This window comes from Salvelinus fontinalis, chromosome 6 (assembly GCF_029448725.1).
Source record: "Salvelinus fontinalis isolate EN_2023a chromosome 6, ASM2944872v1, whole genome shotgun sequence".
In the NCBI taxonomy this organism is placed as follows: Eukaryota; Metazoa; Chordata; class Actinopteri; order Salmoniformes; family Salmonidae; genus Salvelinus; species Salvelinus fontinalis.
The window spans coordinates 13,801,750-13,813,689 of NC_074670.1; the positions used below are offsets into that span (position 1 = coordinate 13,801,750).

The 11,940-nt window shown below is 41.1% G+C and overlaps 1 protein-coding gene across 1 annotated transcript in view; it reads right to left on the bottom strand.

Annotated features, from left to right (window-relative positions):
• Positions 1 to 11,940, bottom strand: part of LOC129857104 (neuronal acetylcholine receptor subunit beta-2-like) — an 86,045-nt gene that overhangs the window by 49,582 nt on the left and 24,523 nt on the right. The window contains exons 2-3 of the mRNA XM_055925039.1: positions 11,723 to 11,868; positions 203 to 247 (exon numbers count right to left, since the gene is read on the bottom strand). Coding sequence (XP_055781014.1) covers positions 203 to 247; positions 11,723 to 11,868 — 191 coding nt within the window. The remainder of the gene's footprint in view (positions 1 to 202; positions 248 to 11,722; positions 11,869 to 11,940) is intronic.

The window sequence follows — 11,940 nt, forward strand, 5'->3', positions numbered from 1 at the left end:
GAGAGAGGAGGTGAAGACAGAGGGATAAGGAGAGAGGAGGTGAAGACAGAGGGATAAAGAGAGAGAGGTGAATACAGAGGGATAAAGAGAGAGAGATGAAGACAGAGGGATAAGGAGAGAGAGGTGAAGACAGAGAGATAAGGAGAGAGGAGGTGAAGACAGAGGGATAAGGAGAGAGAGGTGAAGACAGAGTGTAACTGACCTGTGTGAGCCATACGTTGGTGGTCATGACCTGCTCTCTCTCGTGCTGCAATAGAAAGAGGAACACAGTAACATTATTGGGGTGGGTTAGAGACATTATTATGTTTGAGGTGGGTGGGTTAGAGACATTATTATGTTTGAGGTGGGTGGGTTAGAGACATTATTATGTTTGAGGTGGGTGGGTTAGAGACATTATTATGTTCGAGGTGGGTAGGTTAGAGACATTATTATGTTCGAGGTGGGTGGGTTAGAGACATTATTATGTTCGAGGTGGGTGGGTTAGAGACATTATTATGTTTGAGGTGGGTGGGTTTGAGACATTATTATGTTCGAGGTGGGTGGGTTAGAGACATTATTATGTTGGAGGTGTGTGGGTTAGAGACATTATTATGTTGGAGGTGGGTGGGTTAGAGACATTATTATGTTTGAGGTGGGTGGGTTAGAGACATTATTATGTTCGAGGTGGGTGTGTTAGAGACATTATTATGTTTGAGGTGGGTGGGTTAGAGACATTATTATGTTTGAGGTGGGTGGGTTAGAGACATTATTATGTTTGAGGTGGGTGGGTTAGAGACATTATTATGTTTGAGGTGGGTGGGTTAGAGACATTATTATGTTGGAGGTGGGTGGGTTAGAGACATTATTATGTTTGAGGTGGGTGGGTTAGAGACATTATTATGTTCGAGGTGGGTGGGTTAGAGACATTATTATGTTCGAGGTGGGTGGGTTAGAGACATTATTATGTTTGAGGTGGGTGGGTTAGAGACATTATTATGTTTGAGGTGGGTGGGTTAGAGACATTATTATGTTCGAGGTGGGTGGGTGGGTTAGAGGCATTATTATGTTCGAGGTGGGTGGGTTAGAGACATTATTATGTTCGAGGTGGGTGGGTTAGAGACATTATTATGTTTGAGGTGGGTGGGTTAGAGACATTATTATGTTCGAGGTGGGTGGGTTAGAGACATTATTATGTTTGAGGTGGGTGGGTTAGAGACATTATTATGTTTGAGGTGGGTGGGTTAGAGACATTATTATGTTTGAGGTGGGTGGGTTAGAGACATTATTATGTTCGAGGTGGGTAGGTTAGAGACATTATTATGTTCGAGGTGGGTGGGTTAGAGACATTATTATGTTCGAGGTGGGTGGGTTAGAGACATTATTATGTTTGAGGTGGGTGGGTTTGAGACATTATTATGTTCGAGGTGGGTGGGTTAGAGACATTATTATGTTCGAGGTGGGTGGGTTAGAGACATTATTATGTTGGAGGTGGGTGGGTTAGAGACATTATTATGTTCGAGGTGGGTGGGTTAGAGACATTATTATGTTTGAGGTGGGTGGGTTAGAGACATTATTATGTTGGAGGTGGGTGGGTTAGAGACATTATTATGTTTGAGGTGGGTGGGTTAGAGACATTATTATGTTCGAGGTGGGTGGGTTAGAGACATTATTATGTTGGAGGTGTGTGGGTTAGAGACATTATTATGTTTGAGGTGGGTGGGTTAGAGACATTATTATGTTCGAGGTGGGTGGGTGGGTTAGAGACATTATTATGTTTGAGGTGGGTGGGTTAGAGACATTATTATGTTCGAGGTGGGTGGGTTAGAGACATTATTATGTTCGAGGTGGGTGGGTTAGAGACATTATTATGTTTGAGGTGGGTGGGTTAGAGACATTATTATGTTTGAGGTGGGTGGGTTAGAGACATTATTATGTTTGAGGTGGGTGGGTTAGAGACATTATTATGTTTGAGGTGGGTGGGTTAGAGACATTATTATGTTTGAGGTGGGTGGGTTAGAGACATTATTATGTTTGAGGTGGGTGGGTTAGAGACATTATTATGTTTGAGGTGGGTGGGTTAGAGACATTATTATGTTTGAGGTGGGTGGGTTAGAGACATTATTATGTTTTTAGGTGGGTGGGTTAGAGACATTATTATGTTTTTAGGTGGGTGGGTTAGAGACATTATTATGTTCGAGGTGGGTGGGTTAGAGACATTATTATGTTCGAGGTGGGTGGGTTAGAGACATTATTATGTTTTTAGGTGGGTGGGTTAGAGACATTATTATGTTTGAGGTGGGTGGGTTAGAGACATTATTATGTTTGAGGTGGGTGGGTTAGAGACATTATTATGTTTTTAGGTGGGTGGGTTAGAGACATTATTATGTTTGAGGTGGGTGGGTTAGAGACATTATTATGTTCGAGGTGGGTGGGTTAGAGACATTATTATGTTCGAGGTGGGTGGGTTAGAGACATTATTATGTTCAAGGTGGGTGGGTTAGAGACATTATTATGTTTTTAGGTGGGTGGGTTAGAGACATTATTATGTTTGAGGTGGGTGGGTTAGAGACATTATTATGTTCGAGGTGGGTGGGTTAGAGACATTATTATGTTTTTAGGTGGGTGGGTTAGAGACATTATTATGTTTGAGGTGGGTGGGTTAGAGACATTATTATGTTTGAGGTGGGTGGGTTAGAGACATTATTATGTTTGAGGTGGGTGGGTTAGAGACATTATTATGTTTGAGGTGGGTGGGTTAGAGACATTATTATGTTCAAGGTGGGTGGGTTAGAGACATTATTATGTTTGAGGTGGGTGGGTTAGAGACATTATTATGTTCGAGGTGGGTGGGTTAGAGACATTATTATGTTCGAGGTGGGTGGGTTAGAGACATTATTATGTTTTTAGGTGGGTGGGTTAGAGACATTATTATGTTTGAGGTGGGTGGGTTAGAGACATTATTATGTTTGAGGTGGGTGGGTTAGAGACATTATTATGTTTTTAGGTGGGTGGGTTAGAGACATTATTATGTTTTTAGGTGGGTGGGTTAGAGACATTATTATGTTTTTAGGTGGGTGGGTTAGAGACATTATTATGTTTGAGGTGGGTGGGTTAGAGACATTATTATGTTTTTAGGTGGGTGGGTTAGAGACATTATTATGTTTGAGGTGGGTGGGTTAGAGACATTATTATGTTTGAGGTGGGTGGGTTAGAGACATTATTATGTTTTTAGGTGGGTGGGTTAGAGACATTATTATGTTTGAGGTGGGTGGGTTAGAGACATTATTATGTTTGAGGTGGGTGGGTTAGAGACATTATTATGTTCGAGGTGGGTAGGTTAGAGACATTATTATGTTCGAGGTGGGTGGGTTAGAGACATTATTATGTTCGAGGTGGGTGGGTTAGAGACATTATTATGTTTGAGGTGGGTGGGTTTGAGACATTATTATGTTCGAGGTGGGTGGGTTAGAGACATTATTATGTTGGAGGTGTGTGGGTTAGAGACATTATTATGTTGGAGGTGGGTGGGTTAGAGACATTATTATGTTTGAGGTGGGTGGGTTAGAGACATTATTATGTTCAAGGTGGGTGGGTTAGAGACATTATTATGTTCGAGGTGGGTGGGTTAGAGACATTATTATGTTCGAGGTGGGTGGGTTAGAGACATTATTATGTTCGAGGTGGGTGGGTTAGAGACATTATTATGTTTGAGGTGGGTGGGTTAGAGACATTATTATGTTTTTAGGTGGGTGGGTTAGAGACATTATTATGTTTGAGGTGGGTGGGTTAGAGACATTATTATGTTTTTAGGTGGGTGGGTTAGAGACATTATTATGTTTGAGGTGGGTGGGTTAGAGACATTATTATGTTCGAGGTGGGTGTGTTAGAGACATTATTATGTTCGAGGTGGGTGGGTTAGAGACATTATTATGTTTGAGGTGGGTGGGTTAGAGACATTATTATGTTTGAGGTGGGTGGGTTAGAGACATTATTATGTTTGAGGTGGGTGGGTTAGAGACATTATTATGTTGGAGGTGGGTGGGTTAGAGACATTATTATGTTTGAGGTGGGTGGGTTAGAGACATTATTATGTTTGAGGTGGGTGGGTTAGAGACATTATTATGTTTGAGGTGGGTGGGTTAGAGACATTATTATGTTTGAGGTGGGTGGGTTAGAGACATTATTATGTTTGAGGTGGGTGGGTTAGAGACATTATTATGTTCGAGGTGGGTGGGTGGGTTAGAGGCATTATTATGTTCGAGGTGGGTGGGTTAGAGACATTATTATGTTCGAGGTGGGTGGGTTAGAGACATTATTATGTTTGAGGTGGGTGGGTTAGAGACATTATTATGTTCGAGGTGGGTGGGTTAGAGACATTATTATGTTTGAGGTGGGTGGGTTAGAGACATTATTATGTTTGAGGTGGGTGGGTTAGAGACATTATTATGTTTGAGGTGGGTGGGTTAGAGACATTATTATGTTCGAGGTGGGTAGGTTAGAGACATTATTATGTTCGAGGTGGGTGGGTTAGAGACATTATTATGTTCGAGGTGGGTGGGTTAGAGACATTATTATGTTTGAGGTGGGTGGGTTAGAGACATTATTATGTTCGAGGTGGGTGGGTTAGAGACATTATTATGTTCGAGGTGGGTGGGTTAGAGACATTATTATGTTGGAGGTGGGTGGGTTAGAGACATTATTATGTTCGAGGTGGGTGGGTTAGAGACATTATTATGTTTGAGGTGGGTGGGTTAGAGACATTATTATGTTGGAGGTGGGTGGGTTAGAGACATTATTATGTTTGAGGTGGGTGGGTTAGAGACATTATTATGTTCGAGGTGGGTGGGTTAGAGACATTATTATGTTGGAGGTGTGTGGGTTAGAGACATTATTATGTTTGAGGTGGGTGGGTTAGAGACATTATTATGTTCGAGGTGGGTGGGTGGGTTAGAGACATTATTATGTTTGAGGTGGGTGGGTTAGAGACATTATTATGTTCGAGGTGGGTGGGTTAGAGACATTATTATGTTCGAGGTGGGTGGGTTAGAGACATTATTATGTTTGAGGTGGGTGGGTTAGAGACATTATTATGTTTGAGGTGGGTGGGTTAGAGACATTATTATGTTTGAGGTGGGTGGGTTAGAGACATTATTATGTTTTTAGGTGGGTGGGTTAGAGACATTATTATGTTTTTAGGTGGGTGGGTTAGAGACATTATTATGTTCGAGGTGGGTGGGTTAGAGACATTATTATGTTCGAGGTGGGTGGGTTAGAGACATTATTATGTTTTTAGGTGGGTGGGTTAGAGACATTATTATGTTTGAGGTGGGTGGGTTAGAGACATTATTATGTTTGAGGTGGGTGGGTTAGAGACATTATTATGTTTTTAGGTGGGTGGGTTAGAGACATTATTATGTTTGAGGTGGGTGGGTTAGAGACATTATTATGTTCGAGGTGGGTGGGTTAGAGACATTATTATGTTCGAGGTGGGTGGGTTAGAGACATTATTATGTTCAAGGTGGGTGGGTTAGAGACATTATTATGTTTTTAGGTGGGTGGGTTAGAGACATTATTATGTTTGAGGTGGGTGGGTTAGAGACATTATTATGTTCGAGGTGGGTGGGTTAGAGACATTATTATGTTTTTAGGTGGGTGGGTTAGAGACATTATTATGTTTGAGGTGGGTGGGTTAGAGACATTATTATGTTTGAGGTGGGTGGGTTAGAGACATTATTATGTTTGAGGTGGGTGGGTTAGAGACATTATTATGTTTGAGGTGGGTGGGTTAGAGACATTATTATGTTCAAGGTGGGTGGGTTAGAGACATTATTATGTTTGAGGTGGGTGGGTTAGAGACATTATTATGTTCGAGGTGGGTGGGTTAGAGACATTATTATGTTCGAGGTGGGTGGGTTAGAGACATTATTATGTTTTTAGGTGGGTGGGTTAGAGACATTATTATGTTTGAGGTGGGTGGGTTAGAGACATTATTATGTTTGAGGTGGGTGGGTTAGAGACATTATTATGTTTTTAGGTGGGTGGGTTAGAGACATTATTATGTTTTTAGGTGGGTGGGTTAGAGACATTATTATGTTTTTAGGTGGGTGGGTTAGAGACATTATTATGTTTGAGGTGGGTGGGTTAGAGACATTATTATGTTTTTAGGTGGGTGGGTTAGAGACATTATTATGTTTGAGGTGGGTGGGTTAGAGACATTATTATGTTTGAGGTGGGTGGGTTAGAGACATTATTATGTTTTTAGGTGGGTGGGTTAGAGACATTATTATGTTTGAGGTGGGTGGGTTAGAGACATTATTATGTTTGAGGTGGGTGGGTTAGAGACATTATTATGTTTGAGGTGGGTGGGTTAGAGACATTATTATGTTTGAGGTGGGTGGGTTAGAGACATTATTATGTTTGAGGTGGGTGGGTTAGAGACATTATTATGTTTTTAGGTGGGTGGGTTAGAGACATTATTATGTTTTTAGGTGGGTGGGTTAGAGACATTATTATGTTCGAGGTGGGTGGGTTAGAGACATTATTATGTTCGAGGTGGGTGGGTTAGAGACATTATTATGTTTTTAGGTGGGTGGGTTAGAGACATTATTATGTTTGAGGTGGGTGGGTTAGAGACATTATTATGTTTGAGGTGGGTGGGTTAGAGACATTATTATGTTTTTAGGTGGGTGGGTTAGAGACATTATTATGTTTGAGGTGGGTGGGTTAGAGACATTATTATGTTCGAGGTGGGTGGGTTAGAGACATTATTATGTTCGAGGTGGGTGGGTTAGAGACATTATTATGTTCAAGGTGGGTGGGTTAGAGACATTATTATGTTTTTAGGTGGGTGGGTTAGAGACATTATTATGTTTGAGGTGGGTGGGTTAGAGACATTATTATGTTCGAGGTGGGTGGGTTAGAGACATTATTATGTTTTTAGGTGGGTGGGTTAGAGACATTATTATGTTTGAGGTGGGTGGGTTAGAGACATTATTATGTTTGAGGTGGGTGGGTTAGAGACATTATTATGTTTGAGGTGGGTGGGTTAGAGACATTATTATGTTTGAGGTGGGTGGGTTAGAGACATTATTATGTTCAAGGTGGGTGGGTTAGAGACATTATTATGTTTGAGGTGGGTGGGTTAGAGACATTATTATGTTCGAGGTGGGTGGGTTAGAGACATTATTATGTTCGAGGTGGGTGGGTTAGAGACATTATTATGTTTTTAGGTGGGTGGGTTAGAGACATTATTATGTTTGAGGTGGGTGGGTTAGAGACATTATTATGTTTGAGGTGGGTGGGTTAGAGACATTATTATGTTTTTAGGTGGGTGGGTTAGAGACATTATTATGTTTTTAGGTGGGTGGGTTAGAGACATTATTATGTTTTTAGGTGGGTGGGTTAGAGACATTATTATGTTTGAGGTGGGTGGGTTAGAGACATTATTATGTTTTTAGGTGGGTGGGTTAGAGACATTATTATGTTTGAGGTGGGTGGGTTAGAGACATTATTATGTTTGAGGTGGGTGGGTTAGAGACATTATTATGTTTTTAGGTGGGTGGGTTAGAGACATTATTATGTTTGAGGTGGGTGGGTTAGAGACATTATTATGTTTGAGGTGGGTGGGTTAGAGACATTATTATGTTTGAGGTGGGTGGGTTAGAGACATTATTATGTTTGAGGTGGGTGGGTTAGAGACATTATTATGTTTGAGGTGGGTGGGTTAGAGACATTATTATGTTTTTAGGTGGGTGGGTTAGAGACATTATTATGTTTTTAGGTGGGTGGGTTAGAGACATTATTATGTTTGAGGTGGGTGGGTTAGAGACATTATTATGTTTTTAGGTGGGTGGGTTAGAGACATTATTATGTTCAAGGTGGGTGGGTTAGAGACATTATTATGTTTTTAGGTGGGTGGGTTAGAGACATTATTATGTTTGAGGTGGGTGGGTTAGAGACATTATTATGTTCGAGGTGGGTGGGTTAGAGACATTATTATGTTTTTAGGTGGGTGGGTTAGAGACATTATTATGTTTGAGGTGGGTGGGTTAGAGACATTATTATGTTTGAGGTGGGTGGGTTAGAGACATTATTATGTTTGAGGTGGGTGGGTTAGAGACATTATTATGTTCGAGGTGGGTGGGTTAGAGACATTATTATGTTTGAGGTGGGTGGGTTAGAGACATTATTATGTTTGAGGTGGGTGGGTTAGAGACATTATTATGTTCGAGGTGGGTGGGTGGGTTAGAGACATTATTATGTTTGAGGTGGGTGGGTTAGAGACATTATTATGTTCGAGGTGGGTGGGTTAGAGACATTATTATGTTTGAGGTGGGTGGGTTAGAGACATTATTATGTTTGAGGTGGGTGGGTTAGAGACATTATTATGTTTGAGGTGGGTGGGTTAGAGACATTATTATGTTTGAGGTGGGTGGGTTAGAGACATTATTATGTTTTTAGGTGGGTGGGTTAGAGACATTATTATGTTTTTAGGTGGGTGGGTTAGAGACATTATTATGTTCGAGGTGGGTGGGTTAGAGACATTATTATGTTCGAGGTGGGTGGGTTAGAGACATTATTATGTTTTTAGGTGGGTGGGTTAGAGACATTATTATGTTTGAGGTGGGTGGGTTAGAGACATTATTATGTTTGAGGTGGGTGGGTTAGAGACATTATTATGTTTTTAGGTGGGTGGGTTAGAGACATTATTATGTTTGAGGTGGGTGGGTTAGAGACATTATTATGTTCGAGGTGGGTGGGTTAGAGACATTATTATGTTCGAGGTGGGTGGGTTAGAGACATTATTATGTTCAAGGTGGGTGGGTTAGAGACATTATTATGTTTTTAGGTGGGTGGGTTAGAGACATTATTATGTTTGAGGTGGGTGGGTTAGAGACATTATTATGTTCGAGGTGGGTGGGTTAGAGACATTATTATGTTTTTAGGTGGGTGGGTTAGAGACATTATTATGTTTGAGGTGGGTGGGTTAGAGACATTATTATGTTTGAGGTGGGTGGGTTAGAGACATTATTATGTTTGAGGTGGGTGGGTTAGAGACATTATTATGTTTGAGGTGGGTGGGTTAGAGACATTATTATGTTCAAGGTGGGTGGGTTAGAGACATTATTATGTTTGAGGTGGGTGGGTTAGAGACATTATTATGTTCGAGGTGGGTGGGTTAGAGACATTATTATGTTCGAGGTGGGTGGGTTAGAGACATTATTATGTTTTTAGGTGGGTGGGTTAGAGACATTATTATGTTTGAGGTGGGTGGGTTAGAGACATTATTATGTTTGAGGTGGGTGGGTTAGAGACATTATTATGTTTTTAGGTGGGTGGGTTAGAGACATTATTATGTTTTTAGGTGGGTGGGTTAGAGACATTATTATGTTTTTAGGTGGGTGGGTTAGAGACATTATTATGTTTGAGGTGGGTGGGTTAGAGACATTATTATGTTTTTAGGTGGGTGGGTTAGAGACATTATTATGTTTGAGGTGGGTGGGTTAGAGACATTATTATGTTTGAGGTGGGTGGGTTAGAGACATTATTATGTTTTTAGGTGGGTGGGTTAGAGACATTATTATGTTTGAGGTGGGTGGGTTAGAGACATTATTATGTTTGAGGTGGGTGGGTTAGAGACATTATTATGTTTGAGGTGGGTGGGTTAGAGACATTATTATGTTTGAGGTGGGTGGGTTAGAGACATTATTATGTTTGAGGTGGGTGGGTTAGAGACATTATTATGTTTTTAGGTGGGTGGGTTAGAGACATTATTATGTTTTTAGGTGGGTGGGTTAGAGACATTATTATGTTCGAGGTGGGTGGGTTAGAGACATTATTATGTTCGAGGTGGGTGGGTTAGAGACATTATTATGTTTTTAGGTGGGTGGGTTAGAGACATTATTATGTTTGAGGTGGGTGGGTTAGAGACATTATTATGTTTGAGGTGGGTGGGTTAGAGACATTATTATGTTTTTAGGTGGGTGGGTTAGAGACATTATTATGTTTGAGGTGGGTGGGTTAGAGACATTATTATGTTCGAGGTGGGTGGGTTAGAGACATTATTATGTTCGAGGTGGGTGGGTTAGAGACATTATTATGTTCAAGGTGGGTGGGTTAGAGACATTATTATGTTTTTAGGTGGGTGGGTTAGAGACATTATTATGTTTGAGGTGGGTGGGTTAGAGACATTATTATGTTCGAGGTGGGTGGGTTAGAGACATTATTATGTTTTTAGGTGGGTGGGTTAGAGACATTATTATGTTTGAGGTGGGTGGGTTAGAGACATTATTATGTTTGAGGTGGGTGGGTTAGAGACATTATTATGTTTGAGGTGGGTGGGTTAGAGACATTATTATGTTTGAGGTGGGTGGGTTAGAGACATTATTATGTTCAAGGTGGGTGGGTTAGAGACATTATTATGTTTGAGGTGGGTGGGTTAGAGACATTATTATGTTCGAGGTGGGTGGGTTAGAGACATTATTATGTTTTTAGGTGGGTGGGTTAGAGACATTATTATGTTTGAGGTGGGTGGGTTAGAGACATTATTATGTTCGAGGTGGGTGGGTTAGAGACATTATTATGTTTTTAGGTGGGTGGGTTAGAGACATTATTATGTTTGAGGTGGGTGGGTTAGAGACATTATTATGTTTGAGGTGGGTGGGTTAGAGACATTATTATGTTTTTAGGTGGGTGGGTTAGAGACATTATTATGTTTTTAGGTGGGTGGGTTAGAGACATTATTATGTTTTTAGGTGGGTGGGTTAGAGACATTATTATGTTTGAGGTGGGTGGGTTAGAGACATTATTATGTTTTTAGGTGGGTGGGTTAGAGACATTATTATGTTTGAGGTGGGTGGGTTAGAGACATTATTATGTTTGAGGTGGGTGGGTTAGAGACATTATTATGTTTTTAGGTGGGTGGGTTAGAGACATTATTATGTTTGAGGTGGGTGGGTTAGAGACATTATTATGTTTGAGGTGGGTGGGTTAGAGACATTATTATGTTTGAGGTGGGTGGGTTAGAGACATTATTATGTTTGAGGTGGGTGGGTTAGAGACATTATTATGTTCGAGGTGGGTGGGTTAGAGACATTATTATGTTCGAGGTGGGTGGGTTAGAGACATTATTATGTTTTTAGGTGGGTGGGTTAGAGACATTATTATGTTTGAGGTGGGTGGGTTAGAGACATTATTATGTTTTTAGGTGGGTGGGTTAGAGACATTATTATGTTTTTAGGTGGGTGGGTTAGAGACATTATTATGTTCGAGGTGGGTGGGTTAGAGACATTATTATGTTCGAGGTGGGTGGGTTAGAGACATTATTATGTTGGAGGTGGGTGGGTTAGAGACATTATTATGTTTGAGGTGGGTGGGTTAGAGACATTATTATGTTTGAGGTGGGTGGGTTAGAGACATTATTATGTTTGAGGTGGGTGGGTTAGAGACATTATTATGTTTGAGGTGGGTGGGTTAGAGACATTATTATGTTTGAGGTGGGTGGGTTAGAGACATTATTATGTTTGAGGTGGGTGGGTTAGAGACATTATTATGTTGGAGGTGGGTGGGTTAGAGACATTATTATGTTTGAGGTGGGTGGGTTAGAGACATTATTATGTTCGAGGTGGGTGGGTTAGAGACATTATTATGTTCGAGGTGGGTGGGTTAGAGACATTATTATGTTCGAGGTGGGTGGGTTAGAGACAGAGCATGGGCCACCACACACACACAGACACACACTCACCACACTGATGAGCTGAGCCAGTGACACCATCAGCTGAACCGTCACCAGCTCAGAGCCATTGGTTGCTGGGCGGATCAGTTTGTTATAGTGGGCGGGGTTTAGCAGGTGCTCCACCAGCCGCTCTTCAGTATCCGCCCCCAGGCTGCCTGTAAAGAAATAAATAATTGGTTCACAGACATGTCCATCAAACGCTTTCTATGGTGATAACAACAACACAA